Below are 20,638 nucleotides of genomic sequence, written 5' to 3'. Positions count from 1 at the left end.
ATATATTATTTTTTTATTTTTCTGTCATTTTGTGTTTTTCTTGCCATTATGTCTGTTTTTTTGTTTTCAAATAAAAAAAACAAAATGGTAATAAAAATGACATTTTGTCATTTTGTGTGCTTTTGGTTTCATAATGTTATTTATTTTGTGCATTTTTTTGTCCTTTTGTGTGTTTTCCTTGTAACTTTTAGTATTTTTAGCTTCATTGTTGTGTATTTCTTTAGTAACACACACTTCACCTCTTCATTCATCAGGACAATATAAACTTTTTGACGCCACTGTTGTTTTTGTGGTTATCGTGGTTATGGAGGGATGGTCACATGGTGCAGACCATTCCATCATCAGGTACCTGCGTCTCACTGAGGGCACAAACTGGACCATGTTTTCACTCCCTTGCAGCATTGTGAACTATTTTAGCTACACACACTAACACACACTGACACACACCATGTGCAGAGGAAGTAATGGCTCGGTTAATTATCACAGAGCTGCCGTCGCTGCCGGGTCAACTCTCACTTTTTTCCTTTGAGAGGGAGAAACACACGCTGATGCTTTCTAGGTAGCGGAATGCTAACAAGGTCATTAGAAGTCTAAGGATGAATGCTAACCAGGGCCATTAGGGGCTTTACAGCCAGTGTGTTTGAGAGAACTGTACAGAAAGTCTGCAAACACACACACACGCACACACTCACACGGTTTAGTTTGGGCTGGAACGCCTGCAGCTTCAGTCGACTCACACACGCTAATTCAACCACTTACAGGAGTGTATGAAAGTCTGGATCCTCTGAATCAGATGTAGATCAGCACGATAGATCAGCAGTGTGTGTAGTTTAACGCAGTGGTTCTCAACATTTTCAAAATAAAGGTTCCAGAGAGCAGGAACCCTCCAAAATAAAGGTGTTAGAGAGCGTGGACCCCCAAAATAAAGGTTATAGAGAGCAAGAACCCTCCAAAATAAAGGTGTTAGAGTGCGGACACCCTCCAAAATAAAGGTTTTAGAGAGCAGGGACCCTCCAAAATAAAGGTGTTAGAGAGCAGAGACCCTCTAAAATAAAGGCCCCAGAGAGCAGGAACCCTCCAAAATAAAGGTGTTAGAGAGCGTGGACCCCCAAAATAAAGGTCATAGAGAGCAAGAACCCTCCAAAATAAAGGTGTTAGAGTGCGGACACCCTCCAAAATAAAGGTTTTAGAGAGCAGGGACCCTCCAGAAAACGGCCCCAGAGAGTGGGGACCCTCCAAAATAAAGCAGCAAATCACCCTGTAACTAACGATTGAGGGAATCAATCTTTAGGCGTGTGTATGAAGCCTTATTTGAACTTTATGATGTTTAAAGCACAGAAAAGTTAATGAAGCGTAACATGGGACCTTTAATGAGTGTTTATGAACCTTATAATGGGTTAATAAAAGCATTGTCTGTTGTCCAACAGGTGGCTGGAATTAAAGGAATGCTCATCGCTAACAGGAGACAAGACAACCAGGTGAAAACCTACATCACCTACAACAAGGGGCGGGACTGGAGGCTCCTACAGGCTCCGCCCACTGACTTAGAGGGAAACGACATCCACTGTGTTTTGGTGAGACATGTTTCTGTTCCCATAATATCATCATTCTGTGGCCAATAGACAGGGTTGGGGACTGTCATCACGTAATTGATAATTAATTACAATTAGGGAGTAATTATAATATAAATTCTGTTTTAAAAATGCTTTGCTGTCGTAATTGTAATTAAGAATAATTGTAATTGCCATGACAATTCTCTAAAAATTGTCAATTATAATTTAACGCTAACCTGGGGAACCATGTTACAGTTCTATGTACAGTTCTACACATATGTAGTTAATTATTAAAATATGATTCATATCAAACTCCACCACCATAAATATTAAAACCTATATTTTCATTGATTAGAAAGTCTAACAACATAATCAATAGATAGGAAATAAATGAGATGATAGACATTAGTTTTTAGTGTATTTTACAGCTGATTTAGAACCCGTTAGCATTAGAGATGCTAACAGAAAGCTAACACAAGAGGAAGGTTGACTTTTATTAGATAATTGATTTCAGGCTCAGTAATTATGATTAATTGTAATTAAATTTTAGTAATTGAGAACGTAATTATAATCAACTTTGATGATTAAAAAATTAATTGAAATTGGAAATTGTGTTGTAATTGAACATGTGTAATTGAAAATGTAATTGGCCCTAACCCTGCCAATAGCTATTACATTAGTGACTGCCCTCAAAACCACTTTTCCTTTAGTTTGTTCCAGACGTATATAGAATAGATCTGTTCCTGTCAAAGTAAAACGACTCAATGTTTATGGTCAAAGGGTAAATAAAAGGGCGTGGCTACGTTATGAGGTCTACTTGGTTAATGGAACCTTAGCTTAGAAACCGTAATGTGTCGCCATTATTATTTCTCCCTTAACGTAAATACTTTATTATAAAATATAAAATAAAGACAGTTTTTTTAACGTGTTATATTTGGTCTGAGTTCATAAAACGTGACTCGTCCTAATGTTGAAAACACAACTTGTCGCATACGTGAGGAAAATGACATAAATAGTAACTCACAGTTATTAGGAAAAGTAACTTTAACGTTAGATTACTTGTTAATATGTGTTTGATATTAGAGTATTGTGTTACTAAGTAACTACATGATGCACAATTACTTTAAATATCATAATAGTTTTTATGCCAGTGTCACGATTTGACTTTTCCTCCGTACTGAGATCATAACCTTAACATACAAATAAATAAATAAATAAACAAATAAAACACTGTTCACTTCTTCTTCTTCTTCTTCTTCTTCTTCTTCTTCTTCTTCTTCTTCTTCTTCTTCTTCTTCTTCTTCTTCTTCTTTCTTTCTTCTTCTTCTTCTTCTTCTTCTTCTTCTTCTTCTTCTTTCTTCTTCTTCTTCTTTGACTGAATTCTTAAGAACGTGGTACGTGTTATTCGGCGCGGAGACGTTCCGTAGTTCATCAGAACTTGTTTTTAGGAGAATCTTATATTTAAAAAGTATTTAAAATATATAAGCATAAGTAATATCATTATAATTAATATTATTATTAATTATTAATATACTTTAATTATATTATTCTATTATTTTTTGTTTGTGCGTATATTGTAACTACGTATTCATATATTATTGCTGCTTTGTTTTTTTTAATACAATTATTATTGATATTATTATTGTTATTCTAGTAATATTTCAATATTATGCTTCTGCTCTTGTTTTTCATGTTTCTTTTTTTTAATTCTACTTTTTATTAAGTTTTTGTGCTGCTGTAACAAACCAAATGTCCCGACTGTGGAACAAATCATTTATTTTACCTTATATTATACAGTATATGATGATATCTCATCTACTGACTAGATGGAGCTGATGTGTGTGTGATGAAAGTGTGTGTGTTATTTTGGTTACTCGTTACGCACACACACACACAGGTTCAGGTACACAGCCTGTCTGTGATGTTTTACTACTGTGACACTTTAATTACTGCTGTAGTTTCCATCGTTGGGCGCCGCTGCCTTCACGTCCTCCCAACACTGATAAACTGTCACACACACACACTATTGTGAGGCTCGTCTTTACACTGCGATGCTAATTCCATCGCTCTCATAGCCACTGACACTTTAAACGCAATTATCCAAACGAATGACGGGCCGGTTTAGTTTTTTTTTTGCTGCTGTCGCCTGGTAGCCAATTAAAAAGCCCCGTAAACATGGGTTTGTTTGTTAAAGGCAATGTTTTCATTTAGATACAAAGTCACTGCAGAACAAAGATTAATCTTGTTTATCTGGACAAAAAAAAAAACCCAACAACATGAGACGCAATCAGCTGCATGTTTAAAAAAGTTTTCACTCACTTTATCACGAGACGTCAACAAGAGGAAGGTTTCTCTACCTTTGGAAATAGTTCATTAAAAACTGATCATGGAAAAAACACTCAAATATCGCAAAAAGGTTTTTACGCTTTCATGAGGAAGAATTTCAGATGTTTCGATATTGAAATGTGTCACATGGAAACACTTTTTAGACACAGAACGTGACGTACATGGTCACATGACCACTTCTCTCTGAGAAAACAAGACATTTCTTAGACATCATACTTAATAATTATTAGTGCCACATTAGAGTGTTACCAGACTCCAAAACAACCTTCAATATAAAAATATTAAAGGTGTAATTAAACTTTAGTATAATCGCTTTCATTTTGTGAATAACTGTAATAGAAACACAGCTCGTGACTTTAGAAAACCACAAATAAATGAGAAAGAACCCCATCGAGCGCTGAAAACTGTAACGTAAGCACTGTTTGCGTGGGATTAGTTTTACATAGAGACCACCTGTAATTCACACGGGATAAACGAAGCCTGAGATTTTGATTCAATTTACCGACATCTCCCAGAAAAGATGTCAACGCGCTGCGTAAACCAAACCAAACAGATATTTAGTTTTTTTTGTTTTATTCATTTAAAACAAAGAAGCAGCATTTTTCTGTTTTAAAATTAAAGCTGGTTCTGTTTGTGTGATATTTGGATATTTACGAGGAAACTAGGACGAGAGCGTCATGTTTTAATCTCACCACAGAGACGGACTTTTGTTCTGCTGCGTTTTCCACCTCACACTGATTCCAAAGGTGTAGTTTGTGTGTCGATGAGGTTTCATGAAAGAGTCATTGATGCTGGAAGTCATTGAAGCTTTACCAAACAGTGTTATGGCCCAAATAGTATCCAGATAATCTGGTGAATGGGCGGAGTTTTGGAACCAGAGGTGGTGTAATAAATCTACTGGTGCTCCTCGTTTCTTGTGATCAACTTCTGTGCGTGTATTTATAAGGTGCAAAATAAACATTTTACTGCCCTCAAAGAAACTGTAATTGTTTGTGCAAAAGTGTCAAATGGTAGAAGTTCTAACGTTCCTCACACCAGCCTCACAATAGATAGTCGTAACACTGCAAAACAAAACATAAACGTGAGCAGCTTTTTACGAGATAAAACATCCACAGACTGAATGAAAACATGAGCAGAACTGGGAATTTTTACTTTACAAATTAGTGACATGGCTTATTCGCACGAGATTAACATCACAGACATTCTCTACAATTATTACAAATGGTATGTGGTTCCTAGGTAACCTATAATCCTGTGTGTATAGGGCTATACACATACGTTTCATTTCCTCTGTTGGGTTAAATAAAGAAAGGAATGTATGAGGGAAAGGTTACTGTCATAAATAAAGTACAGTAACTCTGTATTTGTACTGTTAGCACTAGTTGCTACGTCTCCAAACCTTTGTGTTCCAGCCGTTCTGTTCCCTCCACCTCCAACTGCAAACATCAGAGAACCCGTATCTACCAGGAACCATTTCTACCAAGGGTTCAGCACCAGGGGTCATCGTCGCCACCGGTGAGTCAGAACACGCTTAGAACCACAAAGAACCTTTATCTACCAACAGAGAAATCTTTAGGCCATGCTGAATATTTCTAATTTGACCATAAGCTGTAGTTACGCTTTGTGCTGTGTTTACATTTATCTACATTTGATTGTACTACGCTAAGTTTAAGGTGAATTACTGCCACCTACTGGACTGGAGGTCCCAACACAGACCATATTTAGACGACTTCTGAATCCCAGAAATCTTTAAGTGTATTTTGATGATGTTTTGTATCTTTTTTTGTATTTGTACATTTTGTAATATGTGTTTTTTTGCTGTTGTTTTGTTTGCTATTGTTTTGTGTATTTTCCTGTCATTATCTGTGGGGACATTAAGTGTGTTTTTGTTATCGTTTTGTGTTTTTGAGTTATTGTGAGTTTTGTCTGTAATTTTTTTCGAATTTTTGTTGTTGTAATGTGTGGTTTTGGAGTAATTTTGTGTATTTTTCTGTCTTCTATTTCTATTTCTTCTTCTCTTCTATTTTTATGTCTTATTTTTCTTTGAAGACAAAGTGTGTTTTTGTTTTTGTTTTGTGTTTTTAGAGTTATTGTGTATTTCTGTTGTTGTACTGGATATTTTTCTACCATTTTTGTGTATTTTTGTTGTCGTTTTCTATTTTTTCTGTCATTGTTTACATTTTTGCTGTTGTATTGTTTGTTTTTTTAGTCATTTTGTGTATTTTTGCTATTGTTTTGTGTATTTTCCTGTCATTATCTGTGGGGACATGAAGTGTGTTTTTGTAATTGTTTTGTATTTTTAGAGTTATTGTGTATTTTTGTTGTCATGTTGGATATTTTTCTACCATTTTTGTGTATTTTTGTTGTCATTTCCTATTTTTTCTGTCATGTTTTACATTTTTGTTGTTGTAATGTGTGTTTTTTAAGTCATTTTGTGTATCTTTGCTCTTGTTTTGTGTATTTTTCATTATCTGTTTCTTTGAAGACATAAAGCGTGTTTTTGTTTTCATTTTGTGTTTTTGAGTTATTTTCTGTATTTTTTTCTAATTTTTGTTGTTGTAATGTGTGGTTTTGTGCATTTCTCTGATTTCTTTGAATTGTGTGTATATTTTTTTGTAATAAATGGTGATTTGTGTGTTTTGGGAGTTTGCCAAAACACAAAACCTTTGAGGTTTATTTGGCTCCACGATTCTCTTTCACCTATTGAAAATGAACAATGCAGAAATCCACAGTCATTCATGTCTGTGTCGTTACTGTTTTCTGTCGTTATCTCTCACATTAGTCTTTTCACAATAATAAAATGAACGTCACAGTTGGATTGTAAAGCTGTTATTTTAAATGCCTGCTGTCTGAACAGCTCTAGGACGAACCTGCATTAACGTGCACTGAAACGTGCACTGATCTGAGACTAACTGTGTCGTCTCTGCCACAGGAAACATCGGAGCTGAGCTTTCCTACAACAACGTGGGCATGTTCATATCATCGGACGCTGGGAACAGCTGGAGAGCGGTGAGTGTTGACACGTTGGATGTGCTGACTTCACACGTTGACAAATCTTCTCCTGCAGCTCCGTTAAAAAGGTTTAAAGCTCCATCTGCTGTGGTTTTAAGTAGAACTTGACACCAGAGCAGCTCCTCTGTCTCTGCAATCATTTAGATTTACACCAATTATAGATCTAAGCAGGTTGGGAGATCTCAGCCAATCAGCGCTCATGTATCATGCTGTAGTTAGGAGTTTGAGTTCAAAGATCAACAGCAAAATAGTCCCAAATTAGTTCCAAGAAACCCCTAAAATAACAGAAAAAAATGTAAAAAGAAACCAATAACTCTCTGAGTTATTGGTTTCTTTCTGTTATTTTCCTCTTCACCAGATATTGGCAGTTGGGTCATTCAATATATATTTTTAGTAAACAATAAATTATTATTAGACACAGAGCCAAGCTACAGTGGCCTCATGTAAAGAATTTTCAACATCGACAAATGGTGAAATAACTCAAAGTTTGGGTCCAAAATAAAATAATGAAGTTGTTTTTTTATCCCAATAAAGAGTAATATCTATATTCTGATAGAGTAGGTGGAGCTGTATTATTATACCATATTTACCTTTCCTATGTGATGGAGTTCCTGAGATAATGGAAGGTGAAAATGGAAGAACAATAAGGACACATACCCCCCCCCCCACTAAAAAACTAAATTGTCCATATCTCTAAAAACATTCATCTGATCAAACTACAAATTCACAGTGTGCTTATTGAATAATCAATACAACAATTGGTGAAAAGTTCAGAGTTTTTTGAGACCGAAGTACGTGGGATGTCGTGAAATGTTCCGTTATCTGGATCAATGAACCTGATCATGGTACCGTGATCGCTCACACATTTCTATCAGGTGGCTGTGCTGTTGTATGATCACACGCCTCAGATAGTCGTGTGTGTCGGAGAGAACATCAGTAGTTGTTCTTTGTTCCTGTGTTTCAGATCTTTGAGGAGGAACACAACGTGTGGTTTCTGGACAGCGGCGGCGCCCTCGTCGCAGTCCGCCAACCGTCGGTTCCCACCAAACACTTGTGGTACGACTGTGTGTAACTGTTTTTCTGGTGCGTTAAAGCAGCAGGTGTTGTATCTGTTCTCTGATATTTGATCCATTTACTGCTGCACTTCGACTGCAGAGTTAAAGTCCTGAGCAATCTCATTTGAGAGTTTCCTGCAAAGCACTTATCATTAACAGCGTGCGGCTGCTCATAGTGCTTTCATTAACACGCTGCCAAGGCGGGTGCCCACGCGCTGCCTGACTGCAGACTAATCCGACTGAGAGCAGATCTGCTCTCCACTCGCTTCTGCAACAATTTGGAAATTAGTTTCGGGAGCAGTGGAGTGTGGCGCGCCGCGGTTTTAGTCTCCTGACCAATTTAAGAGCGATGGTGGAGGAAGTGAGGATGAAACCTGGAGGAGAGAAAAGAAACGGGTCTTCACAGTCCAAGCGTGGTGTTTATTACGTGGAAAGAGTTTGACTTCATTTCATAATTATATTATATATATCATTATTTATAGACTAGAATAGATGAGTAGATACGTGAAGGAGCTACTGGTGGACAACCTGTGCGATGACTAAACAACTACGACTAAATGTCTGTAACCAGAGCTTCAGTTGGATCCAGCGTCTCTTAAAAAATGAAAATAAATCCCACCCCTTTTTTGCTTTTAGGTGTTTAGAGGTGTTTAATTACATTTTGAAGTATTATGTTTGGACAGCTGTGTGTGTTTGTTTTTGTTTTAACTTAAAATCACTGTAAATGTCATTGTAAACAAAATTTAATGTACACACAAAGTGCGAAGAGAGGAAGAGAGTGGAAAGTCTGGCCACGCCCCCACACTACATCTAAAGGGTCATTTTGTGCAAAAATAGTTTCTCTGTTAGTTTGGAAGACAGTAGAAAGTGGCTAAAAAAAGGTTTTTAGTAGATTGGAACATCACTGTTAATTCTAGCGCTTTCTATCCTGACAAACGCGTACTGATCGCAGTGTTTGCTGTTTAAGCCGCTTGTGTTCTCAGTGCATGGGTCTATGGAGCGCCCGCAGTGTCCGCCATGTTGTAAACAAAACTCTGAGCTGCTACGGGAAGCGGGAGGGTCAAATGTCATCACGCTGCGTCCTTCAAAACTTTTTTATTTTGTTGATCTTTGCATTTTATATCCCTGTTTTTTATTTTTTATTTATTTATTTCCTTGTCACTGTGTTTTTTAGCACTTAAAATATTTGTATATTATGTACATCATATTAAGAATTGGGAAAACTATAATGAAAATTTTGACCACTCGCCGCTCCGCAAACTGCGCTAGTTGTACGCTAGTTGTACGCTAGTTGTATGCTAGTTGTACGCTAGTTGTATGCTAGTTGTACGCTAGTTGTATGCAAACGATTTCAATATGTAAACATCTGAGAAACCACCTCATGATGGAGTAAAGACAAGTTACCAATATTTGAGTGTTTTTTTTTTTTTTTTCCATTACCAGTTTTTATTGAGATATTTAGATTTTGCATATTTCCAAAAATAATGGAAATTCAGCTAGTCACAGTTGTGTTTAAAAAACAATGACTTCAATCTTTAAAGTTGAATAAATGTTCTTATTAGTGCACAAACAATGTTTATTAAGACTACATTTCATATAATAAACAAATATAACATTAATGTTGGTAAATATCAAACATAATTGGGCGTTGTCACTGAGGGGGCGGGGCTTGACTGTGTCTACCATAGATCCTGTAATGTAGTGGGATGTTCTCCCTTGTTCCTCAGGATCAGCTTTGATGAAGGCAGACAGTGGACTCAGCACAGCTTCTCCTCAGTGCCGCTGTTCGTGGACGGCGTCGTCGTGGAAGCAGGAGCAGAAAATCACATCCTGACGTGAGTTATGGTTCATAATAGAGAGAACATCTGATAATAAACACGACACACTGATCTTTAACACATTATTTTAAAGTTTTGTAAAAAACAGCAGATCTTTTACAAACTATTTTAGCCACAGAAAATGTAATTATAATACTGTATGTTAAGATTTTATTTATTAAGTCTTTAGTATAGACACCTAGTTTGTTGTTAAATAGTATAAACTTTAAAAAATAGTATTTTTTATTGTAAAAAAATCTCTATTTTGTATTTGCATAGACCTTTTTTATGTTCTATATACTGTATAATGTAAATACAACATAATATTGAATTTAAGATAAAAAAACGGTAATAATTTAAAATAAAATAGAATAAATAATAATAATAAGAATAACAATAAGAATAATGTATGATAAATAAACCTATATATAATATAAACATAACATAATAATATATTTTAAAATAATTTAAAAAAAATGTTTTGATAAATAAGTCTGTATATAATATAAATATAATACAAACAGTGTCAGCAATGGTAGTTATTGTTCTTTGAAAAAGTTTCATTATTCTATTATTTTACAAGAAAAAGCACATTATTAAAAGTAATATTCATCTTTTGTTTGTCTATATTAGTTTGTTTTATAATAAATTAATCCAAAAGTAAGTGAATTTATTGAAGTTCCAGTTTTAACAATGTTGCAAATCTTTTTTCTAATAATTAATCCGTTTGTTTTGTTTGTAAATATTTGTTTTTTTAAATTCAAATCTTTTTTAAATTTGTAAATATTTTTATTTATTTATTTCAAATCCATATTTGGTTTGTTTGCATAAAAAAGACACAGATTTCTCTCTTTTAGTTTCTTCGGACACTTCAGCCATCGCTCTGAGTGGCAGCTTTTTAAGATCGACTATAAGTCTGTGTTCAGTGGGAGGTGCACGGAGGAGGATTACCAAACCTGGCACCTGCACAACCAGGTGAGAGTCCCCCAGTGAGCGTCCACGTGCACGTTTAGAGCACGTGATGAACATCCTGCCTTGCTTTGCTTTGGTTTGGTTGGTGCAGGGGGAGCCGTGCGTGATGGGACAGAAACAGATCTACATGAAACGTAGGCCTGGGAACTACTGCATGCTGGGAAAAGATTACTCCAGGATCCTCTCAGCTGAGTCCTGCATCTGCAGAGCTCACGACTTTGAATGGTGAGAATGGAACGATTCATAGTTCATCATCTCCTCTGTCAGCACAGCCACAACTACATGAAGAGCAGAGCATGTGCTTGTCAAAGGAACAGGGTTTTATTCCCACGGAGCGCCTATTGTTTGATCTCTTTATTGTTTTATCATCTGATTGTGACACAAACATCAGCGTGTTGTTACAGAACATGTATTTACTAAATGTTTCCTTTAATCGCAATCTTTTGTTGTTTTATGGGTTTTGGTGTCAATTTGTGCATTTTGTCACGTTATGCATTTTTTGTCTGCATTTTTTTTTGGTTATTTTGTGCATTTTTTCCTCATTTTGTGTCATTTTGTGTGTTTTTTTTGTCCTTTCAGCATTTACTTGTGTTGTTTTGTTTTCATTTTTGATAGTTATTTACATTCTTGTGTGTATTTAGTTTTGCCTTTGTTTTCAATTCAATTAAATTCAACTTTATTTGTATAACGCAATTTACAACAAAGTCATTCTCAATGCGCTTATCAATATGTAAACTTCATAATAAGAAAGAGAGTTTTGTGTCCTTTTGTCATTTATTTGTGTAGCTTTTTGTCATTTTTAGGGCGTATACTACAAAGCTAGATTAGCTCTTATCGCGCTAACTTCTGGGATTTAATCAGTGTGTTCTGGACGTCGGAGCTGGCTAACGTGGTTGGTTCAGCCAGCAGGACCATTGGCTGTACTTTGGCGCTCCTGGAGGCCACACATAAAGCCAGACTCTTAAACCGAGCTTTACAAATAGTGGAACGACGCCTCAGGCCATCCTGCCAGGGCCATTTTGAAATGCTTCCTTCAGGGAAAAGGTATCGCTCTATCAAATGTTCTACTGCTCACCATTCCAACAGTTCTGTGATGACCTCTAACAAGGCACTTTCATTTGTATGGACTTTTATGTACAGAATTTGACCAGATAGTATTTTTGTGGTTTATGTGACACTTTATTGTGCAGTATTTTACATATAGTATTTTTATCATGACATTTTTTTTAAATATTGACAGTGCACTTTGAGGTCCTTGCACATTTTTTCCAATGTGGTTTTCATACTGCAAATGGCTAATAAACTGAACTGAACGTCTTGCGGAGCTAAATCACCATGGTAACTTAGGCTGAACGACTAACCTGGTCGGGATTTATTCTGTGGTGACGCTGAGAGTCTCTCAGCCCTGTATAAATATATTCTACCTTATAATGTAGACTGATCTGTATGAACGCAGCATCAGAGACACAGACAAGATCAAAGTCAAAGTGATCAGTGTCTGTCTATTCACCGTTTATAATCTCACTAATTTAATCATCAACTCTCATCAATTCCTGCATTAATTACTTTCTGCTTTTACTGCAGCAACAATGTTTTTTTGGGCTGAATTATGGATTTTAATTCTTCATATATTTAAAGAATCATTCATTGATAAGTTTCTCTCCAGTTTCTGTGGTTGTGATTGGTCTGACGCTGTAATCTCCTCTACTGCCACTAGAGCGTGCACACAGCCAGGCTGAAATTAACACGCTTAGTGAGTTGTAATCTAGTTTCATAGGACAGCTTCTGTCTGATAGACAATGTTTGGTTTGGTGAAGCTAACGTAAATAAATCCAGGATATAATTATCCAGCTTCATAGTGCAGGCCTGTAAGGTTTTGTCGGAGCTTTTTCATGTTGTGTGGGTATTTTATGTGTTTTGTACTCTTTTGGCATTTATTTGTGTCATTTTTTTTGTTGTTGTTTTCTCCTTTTTTTGAGTGTGTTTTGTTGTTTTGTGTCCTTTCAGCATTTATTTGTGTTTAGTTGTTAGGTTTTTTTTGGCCGTTATGTTATTTTGGGTTTTTAATTTAAATGTTTTTAAATGTATTTATTGCCTTTATTGGCCTTATGTTGTTGTCATTATTTTCTGTTTTCTTGTGGTTTTTGGCATTTTTGTAGTGTTATTATTTTGTTAATGTGTGTGTTTTGGGGGGATAATGCTGTGTTTGTTTGCTTTTATTTTGTAAGCATATGATAATCATTCTGTACAGTTTTCCTTAAACACCAAACTAGTGTTTTCTTCTTTTCTCACCTCAAAGGCGTCGTTTTTTGTGACTTTACATTTAGTTTTTCTTCCTTTTCTATTCACTGAGCTTGAAATGCAATGGCAGCATTGCTCACTCTGTCACATTTACATTAGGAAGTGTTTCCCACAGTGTCTCATCCATCATCCTTTCCCCTGGTTTTACCACACACACACACACACACACACACACACTGCTGTTAGAGCATCAGCCATAACATTAGGACCACTGACTCAACCACAGAAGTTACATCTGCTCCAAAACTAAACTAATAAGAAATGTTGTTGCTATGCAGACAATATTTGACTGTTTATTCCAAACAAACGCAGAAATTTTTCTGAGATACACTCGAGATAATCCCACAAATGTCAAACATTTAAAGCACATCGAAATTGAAATTTAGAGGCTAATTGTTCAGTTGATATAATGAAAACAATGATCCACCAGAACATTATGACCACTAATAGTCTCTCTGTCCTATTCCTAAAGCCTCACATTTTTATCATTTTTTTATTTTTACATGTTTTTGTGAAGGTTTTTGGATTGTCTGTGTTTTTAGTGGGTTTTACCTTAGTTTTGTGACATTTCAGCATTTATTTGTGTAACGTTTAGTCATTTTGAATGTTTTGTTGGGGCTTTTTGCATTTTCTGTGTATTTTGTTGTTTTGTGTTCTTTCAGCATTTATTTGTGTCATTTTGCATATTTTGTTTCATTCTTTGTGTGTATTTTGTCGTTTTGTGTATTTTTGCCTTAGTTCTGTGTCCTTTCAGCATTTATTTGTGTTATTTTGTTTTCATCTTACATGTTTTTGTTGGAGTTTTTTTTTTTTTTGCATTCTTTTGTGTTTTTACGTTGTTTTGTGTTTTTGCCTTTGGTTTGTATCCTTTAGGCATTTACTTGTGTCATTTTTTCTGTCATTTTGTGTGTTTTTGTGCTTGTTTTTTGCATGTTAGTATGTATTTTGTCATTGTTTTGTGGGTTTCTTCACTGTTTAGTGTGTTAATTTGTGTTTCAGCATGTTATCACAGAGCTGAGAGGCTTTCTTCTGTGTTTTTAAGGTGACTTTTGTAAAAGTTGTGAGAGAAAAATGTGAAAAGTGTTTGCTGTGTGAGCAGCGCTAACATTATCGTAGCTGATGAAGTGGAATCCATTGCTAATTCTGTCCGTGTGTGTGTGAGTAATTTCCAGTGTTTGCTGTGTTTTCCAATAATCTGATAAGTTTTGCTGGTTTAATGCTGGTTGTCGTGCAGTCCCGTCCCTGCCGTGTGTGTATTTGTGTGTACATGTGTGCGTGCTGGACTTGTTATTCTGTTGAGACTCTGTGTGTGCGTAGGTGTAAACAGTTTGGATTTGTATGCAAATCCTGAACGGGTGTATTTTCTAATCTTGTAATGACAGAGAAGAAGAAGAGAAATGCAGCGCGGCTGTGTAAACAGTGTTTGTAGACGTTCAGACTAATTGGTTCCTATTGAACGAGCGCTGGGTTTGTTTCTTTTTCTCCCACTCAGGCCTGATTCTCACCGCTCTGTTGGGAACAGTTTGATGCATGCTTAAAATGCTAAAATGTGGATTTTAAAAAAACACGCCTGTAGAGAAAAAGAAGGGAATCTTTTAATTTAGTGGGACTTAAAGTCTTTCAGCGTGAACATCAACAGAATGGAAGCTAATCAGCTGTTTCAGACGGAGCAGGATGCCTGCAGACGAAGCCCAACGCTCCTGAGACCATCGCTGTTTTTCCGTCTTTTGTTTTTACGAAAAGCTGCTCAGAATAATTATTTTGCACGACATAAAGACAAAGTGTAGGCCTGAATAAATCAAAGATCACATGGTCGAGCAAAGGATGTAAAACATTGAGATTTCAGTTCAAAAGTCTATTTTGATCTCCAATGTGAACTTTGGTGCATTGCATTGCATTATGGGAGGTTGAGTCCTATTGACAGATGCATCAGAGAGTTTCTACTTGATCTTACCGATACAGAAATACAGGAAATGACTCCAAAAATGCACAAATCAATGACAAAAACTCAGAAAAATTAGCAAAGTGATGACAGTAATTCACATGAATAACAACAAAAACACATGGAAGGACTTTAACAATAACACAAATTGACAACAAAATCTCCCCAAATGACAGTCAAATACATCAAATGACCATAATAACACATTATGATGACAAAACATGCAAATTGTCAACAGAAATACATAAAATGAAAGCCTTTTTCTGACATTTTGCGTGTTTTTGTAGTCATTTTTCTTGTCCTTTTGTGTATTACTCTGTATGTCATTACGTCTGTTTTTGGTTTGTTTTTTGTCATTTTGTGTATTTTAGTTATTGTTTTGGGTTTTTAGATTCATTCTTTCATCCTTATATTTATTTGTCTGACATTTTGTGCATTTTTGAAATCATTTTTGTGTATTTTAGTTGTTGTTTTGGGGTTTTTCCAGTTATTTTTGCACCTTTTTGTTGTCCTTTCATGTATTTTTCAGTCGTTTTGTGTATTTTTCTGTCATTTTGATGATAACAAAACACAAATCTTCAACATAAATGCACAAAATCAACCAGTTTTAGACTCTTTCCCATCAATGCTGACGTCCTGTAATAAACTCGTCATGGTCAGAGTGATCTCAGGTTATTGATAATCTGCTGATCAATCACTGTGATGTGTGAGCATGTGATCAGTGCTGCTCAGTGACACAATCACCAGCGCTGAGTCGATATGTAATAATGGAGACGCTGCAGCTCAGACGTCATAAGGACAGAGATAAGATGGTGAATGTGTGATATTGATCAGAATCGTCCTGTGTGTGTGTGTGTGTGTGTGTGTTTCCTGCAGCGATTACGGATATGAACGGCGTGGTGACGGGAACTGTCGACCCGCCTTCTGGTTCAACCCGTCCAGCCTGTGGAGGGTCTGCAGCCATGGACAGAACTACCTGAACAGCACAGGGTGAGGACACGTATTAACGATAAGTCACATGTCTGATTGGTAACGAGGTGTTGACTGTAAAATCATGGCTGAATGTTCCACTAAAACAGAAATCAAAGGGGTTTCTAGAGGCATGTGGATGATGTCATCAACCCATGATGCTTTGCCGGGCCTTTCAAGATGGCGGCCCCCGTGCTATTTAACTGTTAATAAAGCTCATATTTAAAAGGATTGTTGTATGAAGAGCAAATGGAACATTTTGGGCTAAATAATGTCATAATAATTAATTATTAAGAAGTTGTCGGTGAGAAATCATATGATAATCACATAATTTCATTATAATGACTTTTATTGTCATATTAAGGCTTATTTTTGAAAAAATTGGGTAATAATTTATTTTTACTGGTTAAAATGATATTTTTGAGTTCATACATTTTTGAATTGTATAGTTTGGTTTCTTTTTTGTCATAACTGAAATGAAATCAGACTAAAGTATTTAGCAGAGGATTAAAGAGTGTTTGTGTAGGTACCGTAAGGTGGTGCTGAACAACTGCACTAAAGGCGTGAAGGAGACGTACACGGCCAGGAAGCAGCTGTGTCCTCACAGGGCTCCCAAAGGACTCACACTCACCACCAAGGATGGAAAACTCACCGCCAACCTGGCAACCAACGTCTCTTTCCTGGTTCATCTGGACGAGGTGGGAATGACTTTAAATTCACTGTTAAAGCCAACGAACGAACCTGGAGCAATTATCAGCAACTTTTATCACAGCGCAGAGGGCCTGTTGTTGTTGTTGTTGTTGTTGTTTTGTATACAGTATGTTTTTTTCTTTCTTTTTTGTGTGTTTTTTGAGTTATTTTTCTTCTCTTTTTCTGTATTTTTCTGTCATGTATTGTGCTTTTAGTCATTTTGTGTATTTTAGTTGTTGTTTTGGGTTTTCGGGTTTGTTTTTGTGCATTTTTGTTGTCCTTATATGTATTTATCTGACATCTTGTGTGTTTTTGGAGTCGTTTTCTGTATTTTTGTGTCCATTTGGGGTTTTCGGGGTTATTTTGTGTCTTTTTGTTGTCCTTTAATAACTTTTTCAGATGTTTGTCATGTGCTTTTTTGTGTTTTTGGACTCATTTTGTGTATTTTAGTTGTTATTTGGGGTTCTTGGGTTATTTTTTGTGCCTTTTTGTCCTTGATATATGTTTTAGTCATTTTGTGTGTTTTTTGCATGATTTTGTGAATTTTAGTTGTCGTTTTGGGGGTTACTTTTGTGCTTTTGTTTTTTCTTTGATACATTTTTCAGTCATTTTTTGTGTATTTTCATTGTTGTTTTGGGTTTTTAGATTCATTTTTCATCCTTATATTTATTTTTCTGACATTTTGCGTATTTTAGCTGTCATTTTGGGTGTCTGGGTTTATTTTCGTGCATCATATGTTTTTTTGGAGTAGTTTTGTGTAGTTTAGATGTATTCTTGGGTTTTTGCAGTCATTGTTTTGTCCTTACATGTATTTTTCTGTCATATCGTGTGTTTTTTGTGTTAATTTGTGTTTCTTTTTACTTTGGGAGGCTGCATGTGGCCACTGGAGTGTGTGACATGACTTAACATCCACAAAACTAACATTGTCAGTAGGAAAGTGTCTGACATGTTTGGTTTTTAGTTTATATATATATATATATATTTTTTTTTTTTTTTTCTGAGGACCTGCTGTTCAGAAAATCAGCACAGGTGAATCTGGTAGGGATGGAAGAAGGTGGAGCGAGAAATCCAACCTTTAATTTATATTCATGAATCTGGTGTTGGCTGCATTTCTCCTGGAAAGCAAATGGCATTAAATATTTAACGGAGTGAAGACTCACTGTCCTGTTTGAAAACAGAGACAGAGAAAGAAAGAAAAAGCTGCTGCTGCTCGTTTAGACACACACACACACACACACACACACACACACACACACACATGCTTTAATCAGATCCAAGACGTGCTTTAAGAAAAGCTTCCATCAAACACAGAAACATCTTTTCAATCCAACATTTTTCATGTGAAACTCTCAGATTTTTTAAAATCAAATATCTTGTTAAAAACATGAACATTTTCCAACTACAAACAGACAGTCAGTGTCAGAGCAAACACAGCTGCCCCCAGTGTTCACATCCAACCAACCACAAACATAAAGAAAACACTGTTTAACTCCTGACCTACAGATATTATTATTAATGATATGAATGTAAATGCATTAGATTAATAACGCCCACTGAAGTGTTTACAAAACTTTACAATTATTCATTTTTCAGTCATTTTGTGTATTTTTGTAATTTTGTGCGACTTAGTATGAGTAGTATGTGAGTATGAGTAGACCCTCCCCCTAGGCCTTCAGCATTCTGCTGAGTCACATCTGAACGGTCGCTTTGCTTTGGTGTGTTTACCACACACACACACACACACACACACACACACACACACTGAGTGACATTTATAACTTGGGCTCAGTGTCAGTCTCATGCAGATTAGCGATCCCTCTGTGTCTGACACTGTTTCCACTGAATGGCAGCAGACGCTGAGTGACACCGGCTCCTCAGTGCCAGCTCATTACAGACGCTAACAATAGCTACGCTAGCACTAGCTCACTTATCAAAGAAAGGAAAATAATCCCCGAACGTCTCCCACGCTCCGTCACAGTGACACACTCAGGTAGCCGAGAGCAGAAGAGCAGCAGGACAATGGGCTGCTTTTGTTTGGTGTTTGGCAGCGCTAACATGCTAATACAGCGTTACAAATGGCGAATCCCGCAGCGCTACAGCGGCGTGCCAACAGGAAGTCTGACTTCACAGGCTGAGCCGCGGATTTGATGGCAGCTGGAGCCAGATGTGATTCCCAGAGGAAGTCGCACAGGCAGCCAGAGACGTTCACGTTGTGCCAACGCTAACACGGTGCGACGGGCGCACACGCACACACACACGGGTGACACACACACTCACTCTTTAAGAATCGGATTTGCAAATATAAAAACATAACGACAACTGATCATTACCTATACTTATATATATATATATATAGCATCAGTTATTCTAATCTATCCTAAAATCACTAAAATGTGTTTGTAGAGCTTTATTTTTAGGAAATGAGAAAGTAAAACTGTCTGGTCTTTCTTTCTTTCTTTCTTTCTTTCTTTGTACAAATGCTTTCACAGACAGAATTTGACTCTAACTCTAACTCTTTCACAGCGGGGGCCACAAATATGTGATTTCATTACGTGTGTTTTTGTTGGGTTTTTTTTCTGTTGTTGTAATTCTGTGTATTTATCTGTCATTTTCTGCATTTTTGTTGTCAATTTGTACATTTTTCTCCCTAACTTCAGCCACCATAGCATGTCTGCGCACTGTTTAAGGGAGGGTGAAGATCTCGTATGAGAGCTTTTCTTCTCTGCTTCATTGTCTACGACCAAACCGCAGAGTTGGAACTGTCGCGCCCTGCAGTCAGATTTTGACAGAAAAACCACAAAATGACTACAAAAACACAGAAAACTACAGCACATTACAGAATAGCTACAAAGACACACAAACTGTTAACAAAATTACACAAAATGACAGAAAAATGTTTCAAAATACAGAAAGCAACAAATTAAATATAGAAAGTGACTAAAAAAAAACACAATGACTAAAATGACTAAACACTGATCAAACATCCAAACCCCCCCCCCTCCACCCCCCCCCACCCCCAGTGTAAATGCTCAGATTATGCTAATGCTGATATGAATGTTTATAATGTGGCCCTCGGATCAGATACAATCACATGTTTTGTGGCCCCGCCCCCTACATCAGTTCCTCCACATGTTCAGCCTACTTTAACTAAAACATGACATCACGTGCATGTGTTGGATCCTGGATGCTGCAGCTTTTTTTCTGTAAAAATGTGTAAGTGGAGCGCCCCCCCGCGCCCCCCCCCCCACGCTATGGCTGCTGTTCAGAGCTGTGATGATGATGATGATGATGAAGATGACAGGAAGTGAAAGGAGATGAAGTGAGTCTCTTTCTGCAGGGTCTTTGGACGTCCACTGCTTCACTTCTAATGAATCCCCCCCCTTTAGCCATGCTTTGATGTGGTCCCCCCCCCAGTCTGCAGAGCTGGCCCACTAAAGAGAACAGAGGGATGAAGCACTTGTGAGATGTTCGATTATCTTCATGCTTCACTGTAAATGCACATAAACATGTTCCTGGTGTTTTTTTCACCCTCTGATCAATGAGGAAGATTCTGACTAATCTTTGATTTTATCTTCAGATAAAATCACTTTCACATCTGCACGTTTTCCAGCTCGTGACCGTTCCATTACTTTTTAACTTCCCTATGACGCAAAATGCCTAAAAATCAGATTCAGATTTTTAAGTCCGTGGAGAAAAATATGTTTTCTGTAACGCTAACAATCTCCAGAATAAAATAAATGTTTTTTGAGAAGCACATTATTAAATTTGGTTTCAGATCTGTTTGTCTTTTTTTTTACTGTTTTTTTTTTTAACTTTTAACATAAGTCGCACTGGTGTATCGGTCGCTTTCTACGAAATGTATGACTGATTATTTTTTTATTTCTATGTTATGCAGTTTGCCTAAAAATCAGTCAAATTCTCAAATCCGTGGAGAAAAATTTATTTTCTGTAACGATTACAAATCATTTTAAATTTGAAAAA

At 36.5% G+C, this 20,638-nt stretch overlaps 1 protein-coding gene across 3 annotated transcripts in view; it reads left to right on the top strand.

Moving 5' to 3' along the window:
* Nucleotides 1–20,638, top strand: part of sorcs3a (sortilin related VPS10 domain containing receptor 3a) — a 109,229-nt gene that overhangs the window by 75,474 nt on the left and 13,117 nt on the right. For all 3 annotated transcript variants that reach the window (XR_003674392.1, XM_028451735.1, XM_028451727.1), the window contains exons 9-17: nucleotides 1,428–1,574; nucleotides 5,312–5,414; nucleotides 6,832–6,908; nucleotides 7,876–7,967; nucleotides 9,694–9,801; nucleotides 10,641–10,758; nucleotides 10,847–10,980; nucleotides 15,875–15,988; nucleotides 16,494–16,665. Coding sequence is in view for 2 of the 3 variants with exons in the window: in XM_028451735.1 (XP_028307536.1) it covers nucleotides 1,428–1,574; nucleotides 5,312–5,414; nucleotides 6,832–6,908; nucleotides 7,876–7,967; nucleotides 9,694–9,801; nucleotides 10,641–10,758; nucleotides 10,847–10,980; nucleotides 15,875–15,988; nucleotides 16,494–16,665 (1,065 nt within the window). In the remaining variant the exon portion in view is untranslated. The remainder of the gene's footprint in view (nucleotides 1–1,427; nucleotides 1,575–5,311; nucleotides 5,415–6,831; nucleotides 6,909–7,875; nucleotides 7,968–9,693; nucleotides 9,802–10,640; nucleotides 10,759–10,846; nucleotides 10,981–15,874; nucleotides 15,989–16,493; nucleotides 16,666–20,638) is intronic.

This window comes from Gouania willdenowi, chromosome 1, assembly GCF_900634775.1.
Source record: "Gouania willdenowi chromosome 1, fGouWil2.1, whole genome shotgun sequence".
In the NCBI taxonomy this organism is placed as follows: Eukaryota; Metazoa; Chordata; class Actinopteri; order Blenniiformes; family Gobiesocidae; genus Gouania; species Gouania willdenowi.
This window is presented reverse-complemented; position numbering and strand designations above follow the sequence as displayed.